Source organism: Callorhinchus milii, unplaced genomic scaffold (assembly GCF_018977255.1).
Source record: "Callorhinchus milii isolate IMCB2004 unplaced genomic scaffold, IMCB_Cmil_1.0 Scaffold5, whole genome shotgun sequence".
NCBI lineage: Eukaryota > Metazoa > Chordata > Chondrichthyes > Chimaeriformes > Callorhinchidae > Callorhinchus > Callorhinchus milii.
Genome location: NW_024704746.1, coordinates 61,341,693 through 61,367,094, shown reverse-complemented (window position 1 = coordinate 61,367,094; position 25,402 = coordinate 61,341,693). Strand labels below are relative to the sequence as shown.

The 25,402-nt window shown below is 38.0% G+C and overlaps 1 protein-coding gene across 1 annotated transcript in view; it reads left to right on the top strand.

Annotated features, from left to right (window-relative positions):
- LOC103176999 (guanine nucleotide-binding protein G(i) subunit alpha-1) overlaps window positions 1-24,568 on the top strand; it is a 33,143-nt gene extending 8,575 nt beyond the window's left edge. The window contains exons 2-9 of the mRNA XM_007890918.2: window positions 10,269-10,311; window positions 10,408-10,549; window positions 16,514-16,671; window positions 17,507-17,635; window positions 17,867-17,996; window positions 19,125-19,278; window positions 21,005-21,212; window positions 21,772-24,568. Of these exons, the coding sequence (XP_007889109.2) occupies window positions 10,269-10,311; window positions 10,408-10,549; window positions 16,514-16,671; window positions 17,507-17,635; window positions 17,867-17,996; window positions 19,125-19,278; window positions 21,005-21,195 (947 nt within the window). The 3' untranslated portion in view covers window positions 21,196-21,212; window positions 21,772-24,568. The remainder of the gene's footprint in view (window positions 1-10,268; window positions 10,312-10,407; window positions 10,550-16,513; window positions 16,672-17,506; window positions 17,636-17,866; window positions 17,997-19,124; window positions 19,279-21,004; window positions 21,213-21,771) is intronic.
- Window positions 24,569-25,402: the final 834 nt, after the last annotated feature.

Here is a 25,402-nt window from a genome sequence, read left to right as displayed (position 1 = left end):
CAAGTTTCTTTTAATGTTTTCAGAAGAAGGAAAACTAAAGGACGTGGATGAATAATCTTTCATTCCTGGGAAAATGAGTTGGTGTAGAATTTGTCTTGATACACCCTGATTAAACCTGAGTGAAAGCATAATGCTCAATTTAGCATTAAATTACCAGAATTTTTTTTCGCAATTCTACTTTCTGGCAATTAGGTTCAATTATTTTTTATACATTTATTTCATGGTGACATTTAAATGCATATGGTTTGAAGGGAAAGGAAAATTGCTTTCCCAATTGAGAGTGAAACTTGTGGAAAATTGTATACATGAGCAACATGGCCATGTCCTATCTGAGATTGGGAAGCTGCATTGAATTGTGGGCACCGACCCTTTTTACGCAACACATTATAGCCTGTTGAACCAAGCTAACTTGATGTATTGCAGATTGATGAATGCTAAATGACCGGAAAGCTGTGTCTGCACTAACTGTTTAAATTGATGGGGTATAACAAGAACAACTTGTATTGATATAGCACCTCTCACACAGGGTAACGCCCCCGAGCGTTTGACCATGGCGGAGCACAATGCCGAGCCAGGCAGAGAGGGGATGTGATCGAAGGCACGGTAGGTTGTGAGGTCAGGTTCATGGAAAAAGCAGCTTATAAACTATTTCAGATATATGAAATGTTATAGGCATTTGAAATTTACTTTAAATCAACATTGTTTTCTTTCCTGTTTCTTGTCCTCTCCCATTTTACATTGTAGTAAAGTCTCCATGCAAATCATGGAGAGTGGAATTTTTTGGTATTAGGAAAAGGCATTACAAATTGAAGATTGTAATTGACTGGAAAAAAAATGTTATTTAAATAAATGCAAGGTGTGGTGAATGAAGTTTATTTCCATATTAAGTTTTGTTTACAAAGTCTGACTGGAATATATGCAATATTTCAGCCTTGTATACCGTACAGTAGCCAGAAAAGAATGTTCTTTTGGCAGATTTGGATGAGATTGTGTCACAATTTTTTTCTGTAAAATAAATAAAAGTAGATTTATGAATCTTAAGTTTGTGTGTCAACATTTATATTTTCTTTTTAGCTGTGGAATACCTTAGGCATTTTTTTTATTGTATGAGGGGAAGAGAAGTCAAACAGGGTTGTTTGGAGCTGAGTGACTCCAAGGTGACATGTCTGACAATGAAAGATTAGAATTTGTTTGATCCTTTGTGATGAACTCATTAGTTGAATATAGTTGACAGGAACTAGGTCTGTAATACTGATGAGGCATTTTTAAAAAATAAGTTTTAATGATGATTACTTTAGCTGTCAGGAATAGAGTGGAAATGCGTGCTTTCTTCTCTAACCTGCTGGGGACTTTTGCTAAGTTCAAACAGTCTTACACCCCCACCCCCCACTTTCAGTATTGTGTGCTTGGACACCAGTGAATCATATGGTTTTGTATGACTAGTTTGGTGGTCATTGTCTCAGTCCAAAAAGGCAATCCAGAAATTTAAATGTGGATTAGCACATTGGCCTTTTATCTTTCTTGGCCCTGGGTTTGATGGAATGAAATGTCTTTAGTTGGGACGTCCTCCCGATGTGAAAGGCGCTCTATAAATGTAATTTTGTTGTTGTTGTAAGGATGCTATGCAAAATTATTTTGGCCATTTCAACTCAGACCTTAGGACTGATAACTCACAGTACAACATTGCAGACATCGGCAGTCTCACTCAAAACAGTCACTGGATGTCTTAGTTTAATTGGAAAATATCACACTGGGATGGGGTACTTTCCTGAAGTTGAGGCAGTGACATGATGGAGCAAATGGAGTTTTACTCTGCATTTCACACACAACAAGACATCCTGGTTTGAGGGATTTTTTTTTAACCCCCTACTTTATCGCGGCATTACTTATAGTTTTGGTATCTTGGCCCTGCGCTAACCAGAAGTATGATGCTTCTGGTGCTGACTAACTGGCTCTCAAAAAAGAGCCGACTGCTGATTTGTCAGTTCACGGCGGAATCTGCATTCTGTGTGCTATGCGCAAAAAATAGTTGGTATCACTTCCATTAATGTCGAGTCTAGTGCAAGAAGTGTTGTTTCTCTCACTTCACAGAGTGTGCTGCACCTATAATGAGATCAAAAAGATATTGGACCCAGACGACTACTATAATGGGGCTACTCTGTATATCTAAACTAAGAATGCTAAGGCAAGGAATCAAACATCAATCATTTCTTGGCACTAATCTTTAAATTTGATAAGCATAAAATGAATGGAATATAGAGTAAGTGTATGATGTTGGAGATGAAGGAAAAACTTTTGGATGAGACCTTTAATCAAAGTCAATTTTAATTATCCCAGTGGACGTTAAAGTTCCCATGACATTCAAAAAGAGAATCAAGTTTTTCCTGAGGCTATGGCGCAAAATCTTCCACGGAAATTGATCATTCAATTCATGACTTTGGGACTTTGCTGTGTATAAAACGGCTGCTGCGTCTGTTTACAAATAGTCACTGTGAAACATTTTGATGTTTTAGGCAGTATATCAAATTTAAAAAAAAATTGTTTTATATTGTGGTTTGTCATCAAATGAGGCGATGTGTTACATAGCCTGTAACTCTGTAACAGGAGCCTGGATAGTTTTAGTAGTGTTAGGATGATGCATTATTTTTTCTTTGGTCAATAAATGACAGGGCTGTAAATATCAGGCCATTTGTGCAATTTTCCTACCTTTCCAATGTTTTTTAAAGCATTTGCATTATCACATCCAGTCATGTCATGGTGTGTCATGTCAAATAGTCAAGGTTATAAGCTATTGTGTGTACTGAAATATATTGTGCTTTATCCTTCATACTTGTTGTAAATCACAATTGTGATTCAGAAACCTTTAGAAAAGTACAGCCTGGCAAAGATTGGGCGATGTTGTTTGGTGTGAGTGAGAAGGTTGGGCATCAGGATGAGTTGGAGCTTGTGAATGGTAGGAGAGATTAGTCTGTACGGAATGTGAATTAGCATTTCGGCAGCATTCGGCATTTGGCGGGAATAGGAGGGCGATCTGGCGGAGATGAAGGAAGACAGTTTTGGTGATGGACTGGATGTGTTCCAGCTTGTATCATATATGAAGATGACTGAGTTATTAAGTTGCATTTAGGGTGCTGTATGATTCTACAGCACAGATGTGTCATAGTACTTACTATTAAATGTAAGTGTCACTTACAAATTAAATTTGCTTCATGGCTATTTGTGGGACTTTGCTGTGTGCAAATTAGTTTCTACATTTGCCTTCAGATAGTCACTGCACTCTACAGGAAAATTCTGAAGTATTCTGAGATGTTTTAACATGGTAAAACATAAGGACTGTGGTATGGTGCTATGTAAAACATAAGGACTGTTAAACATATGGTGTTTTGACAAAACATTCCTTTTATATTTCAAAGCTTTCCTTTTATATTTTCTATTTCATATATGAAATAGTATTTTCTCTGATTTGGGGATTAGTAGGGAGATTGTACATGAGCTGTATTAGGAAATGATTTGATTGGTCCAATGGCATAAAGCTGGCACTGAAATTAAATGTCTTTCACTTATTTTATTCTTGTAATTGTAACGTATTCTGTGTTTGAGATGTTTGCCTACTGTAGGCTTGAAAACCCTGCTATATGATGCAGAAAATTTCAACCAGCCGTTACCAATCAGTGTTTCTGGGTTTCGTTGTTGCTGGGGTGCATTACACAATGTAATTTCACAATGTGTAATGCACAAACGAACTGAGTTGTAAGATACTTATACTAATGAAATTTGGATGGATTGATATTGCAAAATGTCAGAATCCATTACCTGCCCATCATGTAATGAGACTATTATGAGTGCTATTATGAATCCTGTTATAATGGGGTTCTGCTGTATTAAACTGAGTTATACAATTTGTTTAATTGAATATTGGATAATTGAAAGTTTGGTTTGTTGAAAAGAATTTAGAGCTCGGGGAGATGAATCTCCTGTTGTGTTCAGTTGGATTATATGAATAGTTCGCTTTATTGAATAATTTTCACTTTCAAATTGAGTGTTTAATTAACAGAATTTCACTGTATTGAGGGAAAAAAAGCACCTTTTGAGTTTCTTTTCTGTTCACCTATAGTGAAAAAGGGTAAATTGACTCACTAAAAAGATGTTCCTGAGCTGTGGTGATTTTTTTCCAAGGGCCTTTGATCTCTAAAATATGAGACTTAATTACTGTATTTTTTTAAAAAACAGTAATTTGGACCATCCGTAGTACAGTGGCTTCCTAATATTCCATTTTAATTGGAATTTCACTATGTCTTCCCATCTTTCAAATGAAGATGTTTTGTGACAGCATTATAAATTAAGTTGGCTCATTTAGTGTTGTAGCTGCTGCTTCAGTTTTCTAGGTTATAAATGTGCATAACACATAGACCTGAAGCTTGCAAATAGAATAGCTTTCTGCTCCTTATGTTGGACTATTTAATAATCCAAAGTTGTTCAAAAAGACACTGCTAAGGCAATTCAAAAGAATTGTTCTCCACGTTCTATTGTTTTTTTTTATCTCTGCCTCTAAATTTGTACTGGTGATAAAGGAAGCAGTGAATTTAGCCAACAAGTAAATAAAATCATGTGTCCACTATGTCGGATTAAGTAGCTTTGAATCATTTCAATCCTGAACAGCAGGTTAATATATTTAAAAATAAGTTTGCCAGTAGTTTTCTTCTATACTAATAAACAACAACAAAATTACTTTTGTATAGCACCTTTCACGACAGAGGTCACACATCCTTCTAGTGAGATACATCTATGCTAATAAGGCATATGTGTGTCTGTCTAACCGACTGACGTAGAGACTCCCAATCGGGAGTCCTCCCAACCGGATATGTGTACAAATATGTGAACAAGGTATACTAATGAGTTCAATGGCACATTTTCTTAATCTTAACGGATCATGATGCCTAAGAAGCGAAGATCAAGCCTTTCAAGGACAAATAAAATGCCAGGCGAAAGAGAAAAGGCCGATTAAATTAAACTGGTTGCAAGCATAGCTGCAACGGGTGAAGCTAGTATTAAAAAAAGATTTAAAACAGCAGTTGCCCCTCCACTCAGTAATTCAATAAGCCATTCAAGCTATGACTTTTTGGGCTTCAACAACCACAACAACAAGATTCGATTTATAGAGTGCCTTTCACGTCGGGAGTACGTCCCAAGGCGCTGTACAGTTGGGTCAGGACCCGAGCAGGAGGGAAATGGTCAGGGTGAGGGGAGGGAGGGAGCGAGGAGGGGGTAGAGAGTCGAGAGGGGAGCTGAAGGCACGGTCAAAGAGAAAGGTTTTGAGACCGGCCTTGAAGGAGGAAAGGGAGGAGGCGGCGAAGGCACTGGGGGATAGAGTTCCAGAGCTTCCTCTTCATTGCCAATATGTCACCCCAATGCTTCTTGAACTGGCAGACCTGTGATCCAAATGGGTCATGCCATCTTATTTATTCAATCTAGAACAGAGTTAAATGCACAGAATGTTAAACTGCAGATTATAGGATGCTGCACACAGAGCAAGCCTTAACTCGTTCATCAGTTTAGGTTTTCCTCACTCATGAAATTCAGTAATCTTTTCTCTCATACGAAAGTACAAAACTGTTATGTGTACAATATTAGACTTGTTTCTTATCTTGGTACCTGTGAAGTTATGCATCAAAACTGCTGGTCAAAGCTGCAAAACATGCTCGTTAAACAAAGGTTCTTCTTCCACGGAGCTTTTGTATTGCTCCTGCCTACCTCTGTCATTGTCCTTTAGAAATGCTGATTAGATATGTACAACAACCGAAGCCTTCCTTGTAGTTAAGGCATTTCAAATTTCAGGTAATCCTTGAAGCTTTTAGGGCTGGATTATAGAATTAAAATGGTTGTGTTGTACCTTTAATACTTTGAATGTTGCCATTGCGATTGTGGTTTCTATGTTCTTGGCTGCTAGGCAGAGTAAATAGTGCTTATAATTGCTGTTGAAGTATATAACCAGTGCTTAACTGCCTCTGAACTAACATTCATTGTGTTTTACAGTCAAATGTTCAAAAGGTCACTGCATGGCTAGGTCTTCTGAATGTTTTACACTGTTGTGAGCACAGAAATAATGCTTCCTGCTGTAGCATTTTGTGGAACACGATTAACAGAAGCAGAGTGAACTTACACTTGCAATAGAGCTTGGAGTCTGAAAGGGCACAGTTTACACCTGATATTGGAATCCTGCAAGTGCATGCGAAGAACTCTAAAATTGGGTGTGCTTTTTAATATTAAAAAGCTAGTTGTGTGATGAGGAAATCATGTCACTGGCTTTTTAAACATAAAAATTTGGTCCCTTGGCAGTTCTTTTTTCATCCATGGATTGCCAAAAAAAGGAACCGCTTGGGAGTGCACAGATGTCAATCAAGATTTCAGAGCCTCTGTTTCATGTTCGTCTTGGCAGTGAAGCTCCATTGCAGTTCACTTGTAGTATAGTATAGCTTAACCCCAATTTGTATCGCGGATCAAATGATTTTTACATTATATCCTGTCTAAATACTTTTGAGATGTCCTCCAATACAAAAGGTATTATATCAAATATAAGGATTACCATGATATGCGTCAGATCGCTGTGAAAAGTTTACGTGAACCTTCCTTAGTGCTTCTGCTCCAGCTCTCTGGAATTTCATCCTGGAGTCCCTCTGCCTCAGGTCTTCTTCCAGCCCTATTTTTAAAGCCTGACTTAGGACTGTGTTTCTGATAATCTCTCACCCCCTCCGAGGGCTGCCACGCAGTTTTGTAAAGCTTTTTGAGATGTCATTGCAATATGAAAACCACTATATAAATGTAAAATTCTTGGTGATAATTGTTGTTAATGGAATTTACAGCAGTAAATGAACTTCTGTTAAATGAATGTCTCTGCCCACAAGTCCATGAAACCGGTTTCAAAGGTGATTACTGATTGACTCCTGAGTTTATTATATATTCTAAAGGTACATTAATGCAAGAACTGCATGCTTATGCTCATATGTATACATATGTAAGCTCTCTTTTTGAGGAATCAAACTTGTGCTTGTCGGATGTTAAATGATTAACACTTGATTATCGGGGGCGGATGGGGAGGAGATGGATGGTAAACTGACTTCTTAAGTTGAGCAGCTCCGAGATAGTTGGCAAGCATAAAGCCAACATCCTCAATCATCTGTGGGGGCCTCAATAGTCTGCTTCCTGAATCAGGCAGGTCCTCAGTACTCCTGCTGATAACAGACCAGCCAGTGTGGCTTGCTGCTGAGACTTAGAGGGACAGATTGAAAGGGATTCTTCCCACTCTGCTTCTGTTAACTGAACAAAGCTCTAACAGGTGCTAATATGTTTGTAGCTGATAAACATGCTCGCCAGAAAGTGTTCGCGATGCATTTTTAGCTGGTTAATTCACAAATACCTCAGTGCACACTCCAGACTTGGGGTTTGATACGCTCGATACGGTCGACCACGCTATCCTACTCCACCGCTTGTCCTCCCACCTCAACCTTCAAGGCACTGTCCTTGAATGGTTTAGCTCTTACCTTTCCCACCGTCTTCACTTCGTCTCAACGAATGGCTTCTCCTCCACCCCCCGTACTGTCTCATGTGGTGTCCCTCAGGGCTCTGTCCTCGGTCCCCTCCTCTTCACCCTCTATATGCTCCCCCTCGGTGACATCATCCGCAAACATGGGGTTAACTTCCACATGTATGCGGATGACACCCAACTCTACCTTTCCTCCTCTACTCTCAACTCCACGACCACCGATGTCCTGACAGCTGCCTGTCCGACATCGAGTCCTGGACGAGAGACAACTTTCTTCAGCTCAACGTGCGAAAAACCGAGGCCCTCCTGATTGGCTCACGTCAGCGCCTCCGCACCTCAGGCGCTGACACCATCAGCATCCAAGGCTGCACTCTCCACCTCTCAAAGCCAGTCAGGAACCTCGGCGTTTTGTTCGACCCTGAGCTGTCCTTTCTCCCTCACATCCGCACCACAACTGGCACCGCCTTCCATCACCTCCGGAATATCGCCAGATTACGGCACTACCTCACCCCTCACGCTGCTGAAACCCTGGTTCACGCCTTTGTCACCTCAAGGCTGGACTATGGGAACTCTCTCCTCGCCGGCCTTCCCGCCACCTCCCTCCACAAGCTGCAGGTCATTCAGAACTCTGCAGCTCGTGTACTGTCCCGCACCAGGCTTCGGGACCACATCACTCCCACCCTCGCTCGCCTCCACTGGCTCCCCATCCCCCAGAGGATTGATTTCAAGATCCTCATCCTCACCTACAAGGCCATTCACGGCCTTGCTCCCTCCTACCTCTCCAACCTACTATCCCCCTACCTACCTGCCCGTACCCTCCGTTCCTCTGGCTCCGGTCTGCTCCACGTCCCCCGCCCCAACCGCCCTACTATCGGTGGTCGGGCCTTCAGCCTCTCAGCCCCGAGGCTCTGGAACTCCATCCCCCAGTGCCTTCGCCTTGCTTCCTCCCTTTCCTCCTTCAAGGCCGGTCTCAAAACCTTTCTCTTTGACCGAGCCTTCAGCTCCCCTCTCGACTCTCTTCCTCCTCCTCGCTCCCTCCCTTCCCTCCCCTCACCCTGACCATTTCCCCCCTCCTCTCTCCCTCCCTTCCCTCCCCTCACCCTGACCATTTCCCCCCTGCTCGGGTCATGACCCAACTGTGCAGCGCCTTGGGACGTCCTCCTGACGTGAAAGGCGCTCTATAAATGGAATCTTGTTGTTGTTGTTGTTGTTGTTTAATCAATCTGTGCCTAATACTCTGTGATTAGGTAAACTGGGTGTGCCCCCCCACCCCTCCGGGACAGTGTGAATTCCATTTCAGACCAAATTTCCATGTGTAGGTGGCATACAAATGTGGTTGTTTGTCTGGTATGGATGTATTAGGCACAATGATGGGTTAATACATGTCGAACACTGGGGTGAACAAAATAAGTGAAATTGTCACCATTTTTGAATTGAGTGTGCCAAGATTGCTGATTTGATAGCCCAACAGCAAACTGTGACCTTCAAAGATAACATTTTTGTTTCTTAAATATGAAATCAGAGATTAGTCACAGTCCTAAGCAAGTTTAGCCAATAAATTCAATAACTTAATTAACTGGTATACCGTATTCATTCCAGAAAAAGGCAGTGGATTGAACAATGTTGTACTACAGGGGGGAAAAAATAACACTCAAGTCAATTTGCTTGTTTAATGAACTTAATTCAGAATTTAAAGATTTTTTTTACCGTGGCCATTAAATCCCCTTGTTGCCTGCACAAATGAAATTTAGGTTCAAATCTGCTTTTTCAATAACAATTTACGTGTATATAGATAGTTTGGGATTCATATTTGATATTGGGAGGAGGTCTCAAAAGCACATCAAACTAACTGGGAGCCTGACCTGGTGGAGATGCGGAGGGGAAGGTAACCAAAAACACAAAAGATCGAATGTTGAAAGTGAGCGAGGGATGGGCAAGGCAGAGTTCCAAGTTATTATTGAAAAATAAAATACTGTACATATATTAAACCCAGCATTATCCTAGTGGAAAACGTTTGAGTAATGTGGTTCAAAAATGTGAAATAAATGCTTGCGCATTACTAAACTCCCAGTGACACTTATTACTGAACTGGCAATCTATAATTTTGAATTGCATAATATTGATGTATATATAGTTTGGATGTAGTAGTTTGACAGATTTGATTGATTTTTATATATTTTCCCCTGTTTTGAGGCTAAATCTATCTAAACGCATTCAGCAAATGTGAGTGCAATGAATATATTAATTTAACAGCATCATTTTTATTGCTTGCTTCATTCACTGAGAGGTGATTTAATATTGGTGGAGCTTTTCATTAAGCCATAATTAAAAAATTTAAAGTAAAAATATTTACAGCGCAAATATTCTTAGCATTCATTATGGAACTGTCATTACGTTACCTGGTATCTTCTTGCAGCAGCAATTGCAATAAACTAGTGCTACTGCTTGCGTTAATGTACACAAATCTTTTTTTATATTGAGAAAAGGTTGACAGAGTTGTAGAAAGAATACTTAACAACTTTTTAAAGGGATTTAGGCAAGTATTGGACAGAAGTGAAAAAAATAAAGGAATTGGGCAAAGTGCAGGGAGTGGTACTAAATGAATAGAGAACGGCAGAGGCATGGTGAACAGAATGGCCTCCTCCTGTGTTGTATGATTTTATACTAAACATGCATTTGAGTTGGGTCAGGTCTATTCCCTGTAACTGAAGTTCTTGTTGTTTTACAGGTTCTGGTGAATCAGGCAAAAGTACCATTGTTAAACAGATGAAGTAAGTACGGCATTTTTGGGGGGTTCCATTTTCATTACTGTTAAGTATGAATGCAAAATTTACATCACAGCTGTTTAAAAAAAATTCTCTCCATAGGATTATACATGAGGATGGTTATTCAGAAGAAGAATGCAAACAGTACAAAGCTGTTGTGTATAGCAACACTATTCAGTCTATCATCGCCATTATTCGGGCCATGGGAAGATTGAAGATCGATTTTGGTGACCCAGCAAGAGCTGTAAGTAGTACGAAACTGATGTGACATTAGCGAATGTCAGCTAGACAACAGTTTAATCGTGAGTCCTAGTTTTCTTGTTAAGCTGACATGCGCAGTTTCTTAGACACCTGTGTGAGATACCGAATTATGCCTAATACATTAACATATGTAGAACTTTGTTGAATTTTGGACTTAATTCAATCCCTACAATGGAGTTTGATGTAAAGTACTCCTAACATTTTAAATTATTTTAAAACTGGGAATACATTGTGTTCATACAAGTCATATGGGGGGTGACTGGGGTAATATGATGAAAGCATTTCTTGTTTTTTCAAGTGGCAGATCACCATGGCTTAGTGATCAACAACAACTTATGTTTACATAGTGCCTTTAACATGGGGAGGTTGTTTCAAGCACTTCATAGCACTGACTGGGAACCTGAGCTTTGGATGATGGAAAGGTGGGTGGTAATGGCTGAAAGCATGGTTGTAACAATCAGTCTTGAAACTGGTCTTAAAGCAGGGAGGGAGAAGGCACGGTGAAGGACTCAGGGATGGAGTTCAGTGAATGGGGACAGAATGACTGAAAGTTGGACAGATGATGGGGCAGATCAATAACAACAACAAGATTCCATTTATAGAGCGCCTTTCACGTCGGGTGGACGTCCCAAGGCGCTGAAAGATCGGGTGGGACGTGAAGCAGGCCAGTGGTGGGTGATGGAAGGGAGCATCCAGAGCCTGGAATGATTTTTATTATAATCCTATGATACGTTGTTTATGTATGACTGGTATGCTTTAATGTTTGTGGGATAGTTGTGCAATTGCCAACTGTAACCTTATTTATGCAACACAGTGCTTAAGAAGCTTATTAACTGGATTATTTGCATGTTTTCCCTGGAAATGTTCGCATTCTGGAAATGAATGTGCATGAAAAGAAGCTTGACATCTTGGAAATGATGTAGAGGACAATGTATATGTGTAGTATTGACTAGCTAAATTTACATACCATTGAAATCGTCTGGGCACTGATAATTGTCTGTAAGAACTCTATCTAAGCTGTTAAGGAGAACACTAGGAAATGCCTAATGACTTGGCCTCATCATTGAAATGCTGTGGCATGTTAGCTGAATACTTATATTTTAATATTATACAACTGATATTGGAACCATCAGAATTGAAGCATGGCATCTTTGAGTTGGTTTTAATGCTTGTATCATTAAGTCGTCACTGTTTAAAAACAGTTAAAAATTGGGATTGTATTAACATTTACTTAGCAAAATTAACGTTTACTTGCAATACAAAACTAGTACGTACCCCTAAAATACAAAAGCTTCATTTGTATAGTTAAGCAACCATGGTCAACGAGTGAAGTAAGAGACAATATCAAGCTAAAAGAAAAGGCTTGCACAATTGCAAGGAAAAATGGAAATCCAGCTGACTAGGAGAGCTATAAAAAGCAACAAAGGGATACAAGGAAAGTAATAAGTGGTGCAAAAAAGGAATATGAGAAAAAAATTCCAAGGGATATCAAATCTAACAGTAAACATTTTTTATAAATATATTAAGAGTAAGAGTGGTAAAGGATAATGTGGGCGCATTAAAGACAGATGTAAGTGAGAACAGACAATAAGGAAATTGCAGACTTGTTAAATGAATCCTTTGCATCCGTTTTCACAATAGAGGACGAGGACAAAATGATAGCGGTACAAGGGAAACTAAAAATAAGTGGATTTATTATAAATTTTAAAAAAGTAATGGGGAAAATAATGGGACTTAAGATAAACAAATATCCAGGACCTGGTAGTTTCACCCTGGGAGGATGTTGCAGATGAGTTTGTCATAATTTTCCAAAACTCTATTTGGTAATCGTGCCCTTAGATTGGAAAATTGAGAATATCACTCCATTATTTAAGAAGGGAAGGAACTGCAGACCTGTCACCTTACATGACAGTCCGTGAACAAGTATGAGCTAATCAAAGAGTATGGATTTGTGAAGGTATTCATGTCTGACAAATCTAGTTGAATTTTTTGTGGAGGTCACTAACATGGTGGATAAAAGAATGTCTATGGATGTCGTCTAAATGGATTTTCAGGAGACATTTGATAAGGTTTTGTACCAGAGATTATTAGCAAAAATGAAATTGCATAGAATTGGAAGTAACCGTGTGACATGGCTTGGTAATTGGTTGGGATGCAGGAAACGGAGAGAGGGGTTAACGGGAACGTTCTCTGATTGGCAGGATGTGGCAAGTAGTGTTCTCCAGAGGTCTGTGTTGGGGCCTCAGCTTTTCACCAAACATATAAATTACTTGGATGAAAGAATATAGAGTTGTATATCCAGATTTGCAGATTAAACTAAGTTAGGAGGCACAGTAAATTGTGTAGCTGGGAGCAGGAAGTTACCAAGAGACATAGACCGATTAAATGAGTGGGCAAATCTGTGCCAGATGGAGTTCAATTTGGGGAAGTGTGATGTCATCCACTATGGATCCAAGAAAGACAAATTAGAATATTTTCTTTATCGTCAGAAACTAGGAACTGAAGGAGCAAAGGGATTTGGATGTCTCACATACACAAATCACTAAAAACTAGCTCACAGGTACAAAAATAATTAAAAAACCTAATGGATTTATCTCAATGGGGCTGGAATACAAAGGTGAAGAAATTATGGTTCAGTTGTACAGAGCCTTGGTCAGACCCCATCTGGAGTACAGTTAGTTCAGTTTTGGGCATAAGGTAAATGCAGAGAAACTTAATCTTGAAATTTGAGCTAGCTGATTTAGAAGTGAAATCAGGAAGCACTTTTTTTATACAAAGGGTAGGAAATCTGGAATTCTCCCCCAAAAGATTGTGGATGCTGGATCAATTCAAATTTTCAAGCTGAGGTTGATAGATTTTTGTTAGGTAAAACTATTAAGGGATATGGAGCAAAGGCGAGTAAATTGGGTTGAGGTACAGATCAGCCATGATCTAATAGAATAGTGGAACAGCTTAAGGGGCTAAATGGCTTTCGCTTGTTCTTATGTGAAATTACCGATTATGGCATGGCCTGAACCATAGTAGCTCAGTAAGACTCCCATCAAATATCATTAAATTGCAATAATGAACATTCCAGTGTGTTTTGTGTTTGGGTGGGAGTCGAAGATGATAAAAACATGAGCTTCAGCCAAGTGATGCAGCTAACTACATTGTTCCAGGGAATCTTGTGGTGAAATGTTAAATGAGTCATTTTAAGAATATAGCCTCATGCATGGTATCTTGACTAATAAGGTCACTAACTTTAGAAATGCAGAATATGTGTGAATATAATCTACCAGAATTGACTTATCCATTTGTCAAGTATATCACATGCATTTGTTTGACCTGGGTTTCATCCATCATGACAAAATCCCCGTTTTTAGGTGATTTTGTCTTTATAGGGCATGGCATATTCTGACTTATTAATAGGTCTGAATAAGATGGCCTGCAATCAGTCTTTAAGAAATTCTATGCTAACTACTTTTTTGAGAAATTTAACTTTTCACTAAGGAACATTTTAAGATGGCCTTTGTGATAAGAATTTTGCAATATTTTTGAATGCTAAGAGTTATTAATTATGGCACTAAATTTCTGAAAGCTTTTTCAATTTGTTAACCATACCATTTCATCTCTGACCCTGAGCCTTTATAGTTGGGAATTAATTGCAAATTTGCCTCAGCCACTTCAATAGAAATCAGTTTCTGACTAGTTCTATGGGGACAATTTTAAGAACCTATTATTGTAAAGAATTGTCTGTAATGATGTTTGTATTGTACTGAAGTTTCCTACTGGACCAGTAAAAAAATTGAAAATAGGGCAGGGAATAAGTGCTATTCAACCCATCAGAAGAACATAACATTAAAACATAATTATTGCGAGACGAAAGAAGACTAAGGTCCATCGAATTCGCCTTTCACCAATTCTATTACTCTCACAAGCCATGTGCATTCCATGAGCTCTACCTAATTCCCTCATGGGCTCCACCTAATTCATTTCATTTCCTGATTACTTCTTGTTAATAATAATTAGTAATTAATTATTCTTGTTAATAATAATTAATCTTATTAACAATAATCTTGTTGTTGTTTACTTCTATCTACTTATTCATAACTTTAAATCCTGTTCTTTCCCAGAGAATCTTGCAATATATTTTAAAAATTGGTGGTTGACAAATTGAAAAATATTCCAAAGAGCCATAGATTGTTGTGGAAGAAAATGTGTTAAATCAAGGTTGAAGTAGAATAATTGTTTTTTTAAAAGGAAACTGGACAAGTATTTGAAAAATAAAAATCTAGAAATCCATTGTGACATGGCAGGGAATATGACTGAAAGTATTGCTCTTTCAGAGCTGGCACAGGCTGAACATCTGCCTTCTGTGCTTAAAATTCAGTGATTCTTGCTTGAGGTTTCATTCCAATGTCTTGCAATTTTGAACCTAGATGTTGCTAAACAAATGTAATTTTGTTGTTAAATGACCTGGCTGTCTACATTATAAAATCCTTAGTATTTTGGAAACTTGTGTCTATTTTAATAGACTTGTGCCTGTTTCGTCACTGGTCAAAGTTTACGTTTGCAGAGGTGAATACAAAAGTACATTTAGTATGACCTGCAGTATTTCTAGCATTCAGACAGTGGTAAAATTGATAGCACAAATGTCTTGGCTGCATTGCTCAGCGTTGCCACAACAGTGGCCTAAGCATAGAAAGTATTCTAATTAATGTTATATAATGCATCTATCTGAACAGCAGTTTGCAACCTAATGGAAGTGAATGTATTGAATTACTAGTATAGGATGTCAGTTGTAGACTGCAGAGATAAATTATGAATGAATTATAACAAAGTAGTAGCAAGCTGTTTTAAAGTTTCATTTTGATCAAATGCCTTTGGTTTTAAATAACAAGTTTGATGTTGATGTGAAGGGAAGTATTGCAGTGACAAATATTACATCTTGAATGTTAAATACTTATTTTTGTGGTCAACCAATAATTTTAATAGATGTTCTTTAGTTTGAACTTCCATACCTAATTCCGGGATCCACCACATTTTGCGGAAGCACGCTTCAATAAAAGGAATGTAAAGAAATCATTAGAAACATCTGGTCTCCTTGTGGGGCTCATGCATCATCTGAGTCCAGTTGCCTACTGCTATTACAACATGGTTATTCTTGCATTGTTTTGGATTATTAATTGGAATTTGCTTTCTCCTCAGAATTTATTTAGTGATTAAAAACAGTTGACTTGTGATTAAGGGTGAAATGTGTACTGTGTAATTCTGGGCAGCTCAGTCAGACTTGGGGATTGTATGATTTGGGGCTATAATCGTTAATAGTACAATTTCAAAAATGTGCATTATACAAGTATTTTCTAGGGAGTAGGTAAATGGGTTCCCTGGGGCTGAAAGTGTCTACAAAACTGGACTGGTGTTAAAAATGCTCAAAAAGGAGCCAGTCACTTCTGATGGGACTAATTGATGGACAATGGGGAACCCTTAAAATGCTTCCAAGACATTTTTAATGGTTCTCCATTGCCCATCAATTAGTCCCATCAGAAATGACTGGCTCCTTTATAGGCTCCTGTGTTCCACCTGGGTATCATGGCTTTGGTTCAATCATATGCTAATTAGGATTGAGGAAAAGTGGGGGATTTTTTGGGCTGCAGCATGGACACATTCCATAAGTGTTATTACTGGTCATGGTTTACCTACAGTCTGGTCCTTTATTGGAGTAAAGGACCTCTATGGTTATCATTTCTCACCCTTAAAGTAGGTCACATAGACAATATTGCAAGTTAAACTAGGAGAAATGTCTTGTAATTATTTTTCTCTCTCATCTGGGTTAACTTTGCAAGATGCTTCCAATTTTAGAATGAAGACTTCACTTGATCAGGAGCAGTAACTAAAGTAGTAACGGAGTCTTCACAAAGAGAACATTATGAATCTCCTTTTTGTCTAATCCATATGCTTTTTTTAGGATGATGCTCGCCAATTGTTTGTCTTGGCTGGTGCAGCAGAAGAAGGGTTCATGACTGCAGAGCTTGCAGGAGTAATCAAGAGGCTGTGGAAAGACAGTGGTGTTCAGGCCTGCTTTAATAGATCCAGAGAGTATCAACTTAATGACTCAGCTGCATAGTAAGTATTGAATGCTGGATATTTAATGTTATAGGATTAGAAAAGAAAACTACTGCAGTATAAAACTAAATTCATGCTGGAATGGGTTTATCACAGGTGGTCATCTGCTGTGAACTTAACAATAATCCTTATATTTGGCATAGCGCCCTTTCACGTTCAGAGGACATTTTAAACTGCTTCACAGTAGACTACCCATTTGTAGGCAAACGTCACAGACCACTTGTACACAGGAATGTCCCACAACCACCTGTGAAATGAATGACCAATTTTGTTTGGTTTGGTGGCCAGGACACTGAAACTCCCTTCTAATTTTGAATAATGCTATGGGACCTTTAACATTTACCTGAGCACACAGACGGGATCTCGGTTTAATATCTTATCCAACGGATGGCACCTCCAACAATGAAACACACTCCAGCGCTGCATTACACAGTTTACTATGCCTTTTTTTGGTCAGTGACTTTACATGCGTAAACTCCCGATGTAGATCTTTTACTCGTCCTGTTGACCCAGAACTTGGGATCCAGAGCAATGAAGCATTCCTTAACTACTCCTCCCCAGATGTCATCTCGCTGTTAGGTTGTGTAACTGACCAATTTTGTACTGTGGTCTCCATCAACGCATTACCTTCCTGATTGCTAGAACTAGCTAATTTGTTCCATTCAGCATCCTTAGTTTACCATAGCTTTATTCAAAATCAATCATAAATACAGACAGTTGAACTAGCTCAAAAACGAAATACTACGACATTGTAAGGACTGTGGAAATTGTTCCTGAAAAGATTGTACATAAAGACTATATAGCTTGGTTTCACAAATGCATCTTCTTTTTTTAGTTATCTGAATGACTTAGACAGGATATCACAAGCAAGCTATGTTCCAACTCAGCAAGATGTTTTGAGAACCAGAATTAAAACTACAGGCATTGTGGAAACTCATTTCACATTTAAGGATCTACACTTTAAGTAAGTAATGTTTGTAAGTAACTGATTACGAGATTGGTCATTTCAATCCCATTTAATAAGATCCCAGGTAAATGGAGACTATTTTTATACCAGTACAATTTTAGTTTAAAAGATGGCTTGCTCAAAGTTCAGCACCTATCCATCTACCCCACCCCGAATGATAGGCATCAGAGAATATGCAGACTTTAAAACAGGAAAAATGCTATTTCTTTTCTTAATTTGTTTTCTTAGAATGTTTGATGTGGGTGGCCAGAGGTCTGAGCGCAAGAAATGGATCCACTGCTTTGAAGGAGTAACTGCTATCATATTCTGTGTGGCGCTCAGTGATTATGACCTGGTTCTTGCAGAGGATGAGGAAATGGTAAGTTGTTACTGTTTTGGCTCATTGAATACTTTTGCAAAAAATGTTTTGTACACAACTAAAATGAAATCACAGGCATGTATGCAAAGCAAACCTATTAAACCTATGTTTAAACTTGAATGTTTAAAACAAAGGGTAAAAAAAATCTTAATTTCTGGGTTGTTGGGTTGCCATTGATGTTACTTCCTGCCTGCAAGCTATGAATTGCATGCTAGCCACAAGAATTTTCAGCGTTGTTTCCTACGCATAGTAATCTGTGTTGTCAGTGTTGTTAAGCTAGGTCTTCTAACGTAGCTCAGATTTTCAGTGCATTTTTAAGTGAACCTGCAATAAATTGGGCTGCGTTTCAACAGGCTTACCCTGTACTAGTGTTGTGCCTGAATTATATANTTTTTTTGAACGTATACTTAAGTTTAAACGGGTTTTTAAAAAATGCATGAACCAAGTACAGCCGGACACCGGTTAACCATGGACACCAGGTCAAAACGGACGTAACAGCTGGCCCGATGTGTCCAGTTAAAGTGGCTGCCACTGTTTGCGAATTGTAACTTTTCTCACACTGTTGAGAGGCACCTGCATCTCCACTATGTAGTTTGTGAGGAAATTCAATCATTTTTGAGATGCTATTGTGTGCCTCGTAATTGGCTGTAACTAGTAGATGACAGTAAGCAGGAAGACCATCGTTAAGCTATGCAAACCACGGGTTCCGCAGATAGTAGAGCAGAACAGCATTATTAATTTATTTATTCTACAGGGCAAGTAGTTGTCATTACCTTGGCTCTTGCACAGCTCTAGCATAGTTAACTTTCTGATCTTTTCCTATGGATTAATTGGGCAAATTTAACTAGTAGCTTGAAGTTGTTTGGATAGCATGAAATTATTTAATGTTAAAGATTCACCAACTCTTCATTTGTAATAATATATTAGTGTGGCTGTACATAAATATGTGGATGCACATTTGCGGTGTTCCATGTTGCTCTGAGCTGACAGACTGTTATCAAACTGGTGCCTGCGCTATACATAATCTATTGCTGTTTTAATTGTAACCTTCCAGCACTTTGCTGTCTATCGAGTCTGTTGGTGATAATGTCATGTTGTAAATTTAATTTTTAAAATGCTTTTTTATAGAACCGAATGCATGAGAGTATGAAACTGTTCGACAGTATCTGTAACAACAAATGGTTTACAGATACATCCATCATTCTGTTCTTGAACAAAAAGGATCTCTTTGAAGAAAAGATTAAAAGGAGTCCGCTCACAATTTGCTTCCCTGAATATGCAGGTAAACAATATAAACTTTGAGCAGTGTGAAAATTTGCAAAACATTAACAACTGTTTGATTAAACTATGGATGATTTTTTGTTTAGTCCTTCTAACTTGGGGTGATTGCAGCCAGAGACGCGTCCCTTGCCTTTCATTTTCTTGTTCTTACCATGTTTTAAGACAAATTAATTGGCTCAAAACTGACCTATTAAGCGTTAAGTTAACAACGAGAGATCTGAACGCATCTGCACTGTGGCCCCGGGAAAGATTGTGCTCTATTCAAATGTATGTCAGTGGCATTCTGAGTTGAAATTATTTTGGGTTGAGATTTTTTGAATATTAAATTGATGATGTTGAATAACGTAGTTTTCTATTAGCAATTTCTGCCCAAAATTGTTGCCTGTTTTTCTGCAACAGCATTAATTGTTCAGACTATGGTTACAGTATGTGGAATGGTTGCATTAGGTTTAGTTATGACAATACAAAATTACATCATATCCTCATTCAAGGTGTGATTTCCTAATATGAATTTGCGGCTGCACATAAGATCAATCTAAATTGCTTTATAAACATTCTTTCCATTCCACCTAACGAGACGCATTTGAGTTTCTCCAGAGTTTTTATTCCTTAGATTACTCATTTATTGTAGATCCAATTCCTAAACTTAAAACTAGAGTAATCCCAGTATATCAAGTCATCACTTGAGTAGTGGTTCCATAACGAAGGGATGACTTTCATATTTCTAATGGAGGGCATAATATTTTGGAAAAATTTTTGTGTTGTGGCCAAAGCAGTTGATTTTTGCCACATGTTGAATGTTAATTTGCATTTTGGGCAACTGCTAAGATGCATTCTACTTGAAGAATTGGATTAAACGACAAATATTTAATGTCATTGATTTAACGTTTAAAGAGAATGTTGAGGAATTGTATTCCTTGGTATCCTCTAAATAGCAGTAAATGCAATTGCACTTCAAACATACTTCTAGGTCTTTGAATTTGTTGCATGTATGACTGAAATATTTCATAGAAAGTCACTATTCTAGCATTATTAAAAATTTACTTAAACTGGAGTATTATTGTATAATTGTATTGGGGAAAAATAAGGGGATTTTCAAAATCTATTAACTTCATAATTAATTCAAGCTGAATTAATCCTTTCAGCATTGTAAATGACGTGGTTTTCCATTTTATTTTAATGGCAAGGCTTTGTGTAGAATTCAAAACCTTCTGGAAAGAGTGATTGATTTGTGAGTTATTTTAAGAAATGCTTTTCTCGGGGCCTTTAGATGCAGAAATGTGTTGTCTTTTCTTTTGGATGAGCTCTCGGCTTTCCTGAGGTTTTGGGCAACGTCTAGTGGCTAGAAGTGAGTCACAGAATGCGACTTCTAAAATGCTGTGAAAATACAAGGGAGCATGTAGAATACCATACTTCCAATATAGCATTCTTCCCAAGAGTATAGTCATCTTTGGATGATCTGTTCATTTTATGTGTACGTTCAGATGCATTTAAAAAATAGGACGAGCACTAAAGATTAATTATATAACATGATTGGTCATCCATAATTCTGTGAAGTGTTCTGTTGCATTATATAGAGCTGACAAAATGTAGAACAAATATCTTCTGCATTTTTAACGTATTTGCAGTCTTCAAACAATGGAGCCTAAAGTGTAATTGAGTTAATCCTTTGTGGAAATAGTTCCATTAGTACATCATTGACTATTGAGTTGAATTTTGATTTATAGGATCAAACACATATGAAGAGGCTGCAGCCTACATACAGTGTCAGTTTGAGGATCTGAATAAACGAAAGGACACCAAGGAAATCTACACTCACTTCACATGTGCCACCGACACCAAGAATGTGCAGTTTGTGTTCGATGCAGTTACTGATGTCATCATAAAGAATAACTTAAAAGACTGTGGTTTGTTCTAAAGCTGTTGAAACAAGCGGTAAGTTGCATTACATTTTATAAGCTCATTGCAATAATAAGCAGTCAAATAGGATTTGCAGCCAATTCCTTGGCAGTCCCACTTTATTAAAAGCATTATCTAACAGACTGTCAGAGGATGCTTGCCAAGTGTTTCAGACCATCTACTGTTAAACTGCTGATTGAAGCAGTTTTTTTACACTTGCATCAGGAGAAGATGGAGACCACCTGCACCAGCATTTTGAGTTTCAGGCTGTATCCTCGCTAGCGTTCAGTTCCATCCCTTGTCCACGTAAATTTCTTTCTTTGTTGGTGTGCTACTCATCTTCACACTATTGAGTGGATGAGAAGAAAAACAGTGGAAATATATGAATTTGGAACGAAAAGTGAAGTGTGGGAGGCGAATCAGTCAGAATGGAATTGGTCCTGGAATTGAGGGTGGAGGTAGAGAGATATATTTTGGTGTCACCTGCACCCATGTGGAAGTTAACTCCATGCCTGTGGATGATATTTCTGAGTGGAAGTATTTAAATGACAAAGGCATTAAATCTATTTTAAATCTTGGCTCATTTTCTTTGCAGATTGAAGGAGAACATCTAAGCAGACATAAAGCCGTCTGCTTTGGAGCTAAATACTAAGCAGCATACGCTGATGGATGGACCAGTACTGTACAATTTACTAGTTTTAACAGCTATATTTATGTTCTTGTAAATTTTTTAAAGTAATTAGAGTAGTCCACATTCAGAATTGTCTAATTTGTACGTATGCCTATATTTGTACCAACGTTTATTGTAAAGCTTTTTTAAAGTTTTTTTTCCTCTAAGGGCTCTTAAGTCAGACTTCCTTTCAGGAGGAGAATATTTGAGTTCTTAAAGTACATAAATTCCTTTTTCGTTTGTTTCTGCATGTCTTTCTAATTATGTAAAATACTTTGCTTGGCAGCATGAAGCATGGATTCTTTAAGCTAGCTGTTTTAATGTGCCCACCTTATTTGTTTTCATACAGTAATTGGGTGCAGCGCTGGTATTCACCTCTCCATTTGAGGACACATTTTACCATGTCCATTGTTGCTTTCACAGCAGATTGAATACTAGTTGTCTGTTCTTGTGTATTGCCTTAAAGGTAATGCTCAAATTTTATAACTTTTAAACTGAAGCAAATTGAATTTTGTTTGTAAATAAGAATTAAAATTTGTATGTCTTTTGAAAGTATTGTTCTTAACAGTTGGAAGATGATTTTGAACCAATATATCACTGAATATATGTAATGAAATGTTTGAAAACCAGTTTACGCTCCACCACAGAAATGTGACTTAATGGAAATCCACTTGATTCAAAGGATATCCTTTCTGTGTAGGAGCTTACAAGATGAGAATTCTGGTTAGTGATACTAGAAGAGATAACTTGAGTTTATGTTGGTAAGGAAAAAAAGTATGTTTTTTGTGTATTTTTTAAAAGCTGTTCTTTGATTATGTAAATTTTAAATTGGAAGGGCAGACCAGTCACTGGGGGCCTGTTAACCCTACAAACCAAAGCCCTAATGGGTAGGGTAGCCCTAGCCTGGAGAAGCAGTGTGAAAGCTTGGCAGACAGTAATATCAATGGCAATAGTGATATCAATTGTGGTTTTAGCTGGTTCGACTCCAGCAGTACTCTAGGATCGCCAAGTCTTGACTCTTGCCAACTTGCGCCTGATATTTTCTGGAATTAGATAAGCAGGATGTGTCCCTCCAGTGAGAGATTGTGCATTCCTTTTCAAGTTATCTCTGGAATTTCCATGTGATGTGGGATGCATGAAATTCTCCGTTTGGTTACTCTTAAGTATGGTGATCTGGGATTCCACATGTGTCAGACATTTGGCTGACCCCCCCCAGAAATATAAATAAATAATTTTTCAATCACAAAAATTACAATCCACTTTGGTTGCTTCCTGCTATACAGGATAGCAGTTCATAGATTGTTACCAAAAGTTCTACATTAGTGTTAGAATTCAAATCTTTTAATCTTGTTTCTGTTCATTGGTTTCTGAATGGTCTTAAATGTCAAACTTTTTGACTGTTAAAAGTTGTTTTATTTTGAAAACTTACCACCTTTTTTGTGTAAGTGGATTCCTGTACTCCTATGTTGTGATATAAAAAAATGTATCCATGAGATATTTCAGTAAAAGTTGCCATTTAGTGAATTGTCTTCATGTACTAGTTTCTGAAAGTTCTTCACAATGTAAATTTGAGCCTTTTTTCTTTATGGATGTTACAATCATTTGACCAACTTTGCAGTCATTCATTTTGGGTAGATTATGAGTGCTATGTAAACTAAGTTTGAAATGAGTACATGTATACCATCTCTGACAAGCAGGCAGGGCCACAATCATTGTATTAATTTTTATATTTAATATAAAGCTACATAGTCCATAGGTTCTCAGGCAGTTGCAGACCAACAATGGGCCTAAGGAGAATTTGCAAATTCCTGGGGTTAAGTTTATGCATTTCAGTGACATTGGCCAAGCATATTGGTTATTTGTATGAACTATATAGTTAATTTATGCAAGAATTTTTTTGATTTGTCCAACCAATATAATTAAGAAAAATAGTACAACCTATACTAGGAGAAAATGGTGCTCGTGTTGCAGAAGATGTCATATAAAGAATGAAAAACTACAACCTGTTTTGTAAGATTTACTTGCTTTTAAATGCTCACTTCACAAAAGAGGTGATTAGGACACAGAAAACCAACAATTCACCAGGTTTATTTATAATCTATTCCAAATAGATAGTGGAGTCCTGTAGCTGAGTGATTAGAGCACTCGCCTTGCAAGCGAGACACCTGGGTTCAATTCCAGGCAGGCCGAAACCTTGGGCAAGTTTCTTTACTCCACACAGAGCCTATTAATAATCCCTCCAAATAAATAAATAAATAATTGGCCATTTTCAATCCATGACTGTTTGTGGGACACTGCTGTGCGCAATTGACTGCCTGTTTCTCCCACAAATATACAATCAATTCACTTTACAGTATATTCTGTGAAGCGCATTGAGACGTCTAGAAGATGTAAAAAGCGCGATATCAAATGCAAGGATTATTATTATTAAAAACTTGATGTGCCTTGCTGGTGTGAAGTTTTTACGTCAACCAGGACATTCTTTGTTAAACATTTTCTGATTGAGGAAAGGGTGGGTTCCACAGTTTATTTGGTTATACTTAATATAAAGAAAACAACCTGGTAGAAGTTAAACATGGGACCACCTTTTGTCATTCGTGAAAATGTAAAAGGTTCTTAGAAAACTACTGACTACAATATTGGTGTTCATTACTACTGCATTTTTTAACTTGGTCTGTACCATCGTGGATGTCAGTGAGCTTAATAAAATTATGTAACATTTTAATGTCTAAAACCTTTGTGAAACCTTTCCCTTTTGTACATATTACGTAAATCTTTCCTTGTTGATATGGTTCTGAATCAGCCGTGTTGAGGAATGATGTACTGTAGTTCCTTTCATAATTTGTTCCCGAGGTAAACTGGTGTATGTATTTTGGGAAATAAGCACTAAATTAGCTTTTTAGGGACTTGTACTTCAAGAAGGCACAAGAGTTTGGCAGGTGGACTAACTAATTATCGATTTGATTTAGTTTACAGGTGCAAACCTTTGTGTACTTTGTGCTTGAGTTAAGTTCTCACTTGATTTCACTGTCAAAAGTCAGGAAGGTCACAAATGGAAGGTGGATCACTCTCGAACCTGCAGTTGACCTGAGAATTGTCGATGGTCGAATAACTTACTTCTGGTGATTTAAACATGCTGTGTTCTAAAATGACAGTTCTACATTTATCAAACTATACATATCAATCTTTAAACCAGTCATGCAACTGGGGAATATTTAAGTGATGCTGGTATTCACTTAGGGCTGCATTTTCACACTGTGCTGGTGCCTCAGTCTGCCTGCCTACAGGTGTACAATGCAGACTTCATTAATTTTAAGAGCTGTGTATATGACAAACTTGGTCGTAATATCTGTGCGTGCAGAGATCAAAGGCCTATTATGAAGGAAGTTCTCCCTTGAGGCATGGTGAACTTTAAGAACAGATGATTCAGTTGATATTACACTAGTCTTTTGTCTTGAATGAAAGCAGACCAAAGTACTCCTAAGAAAATGCACCACCATTAAAGCCAGTTCCATTTTGGGAATGTGTGCTGAATCATTGGCACCCGTCTGTCTTC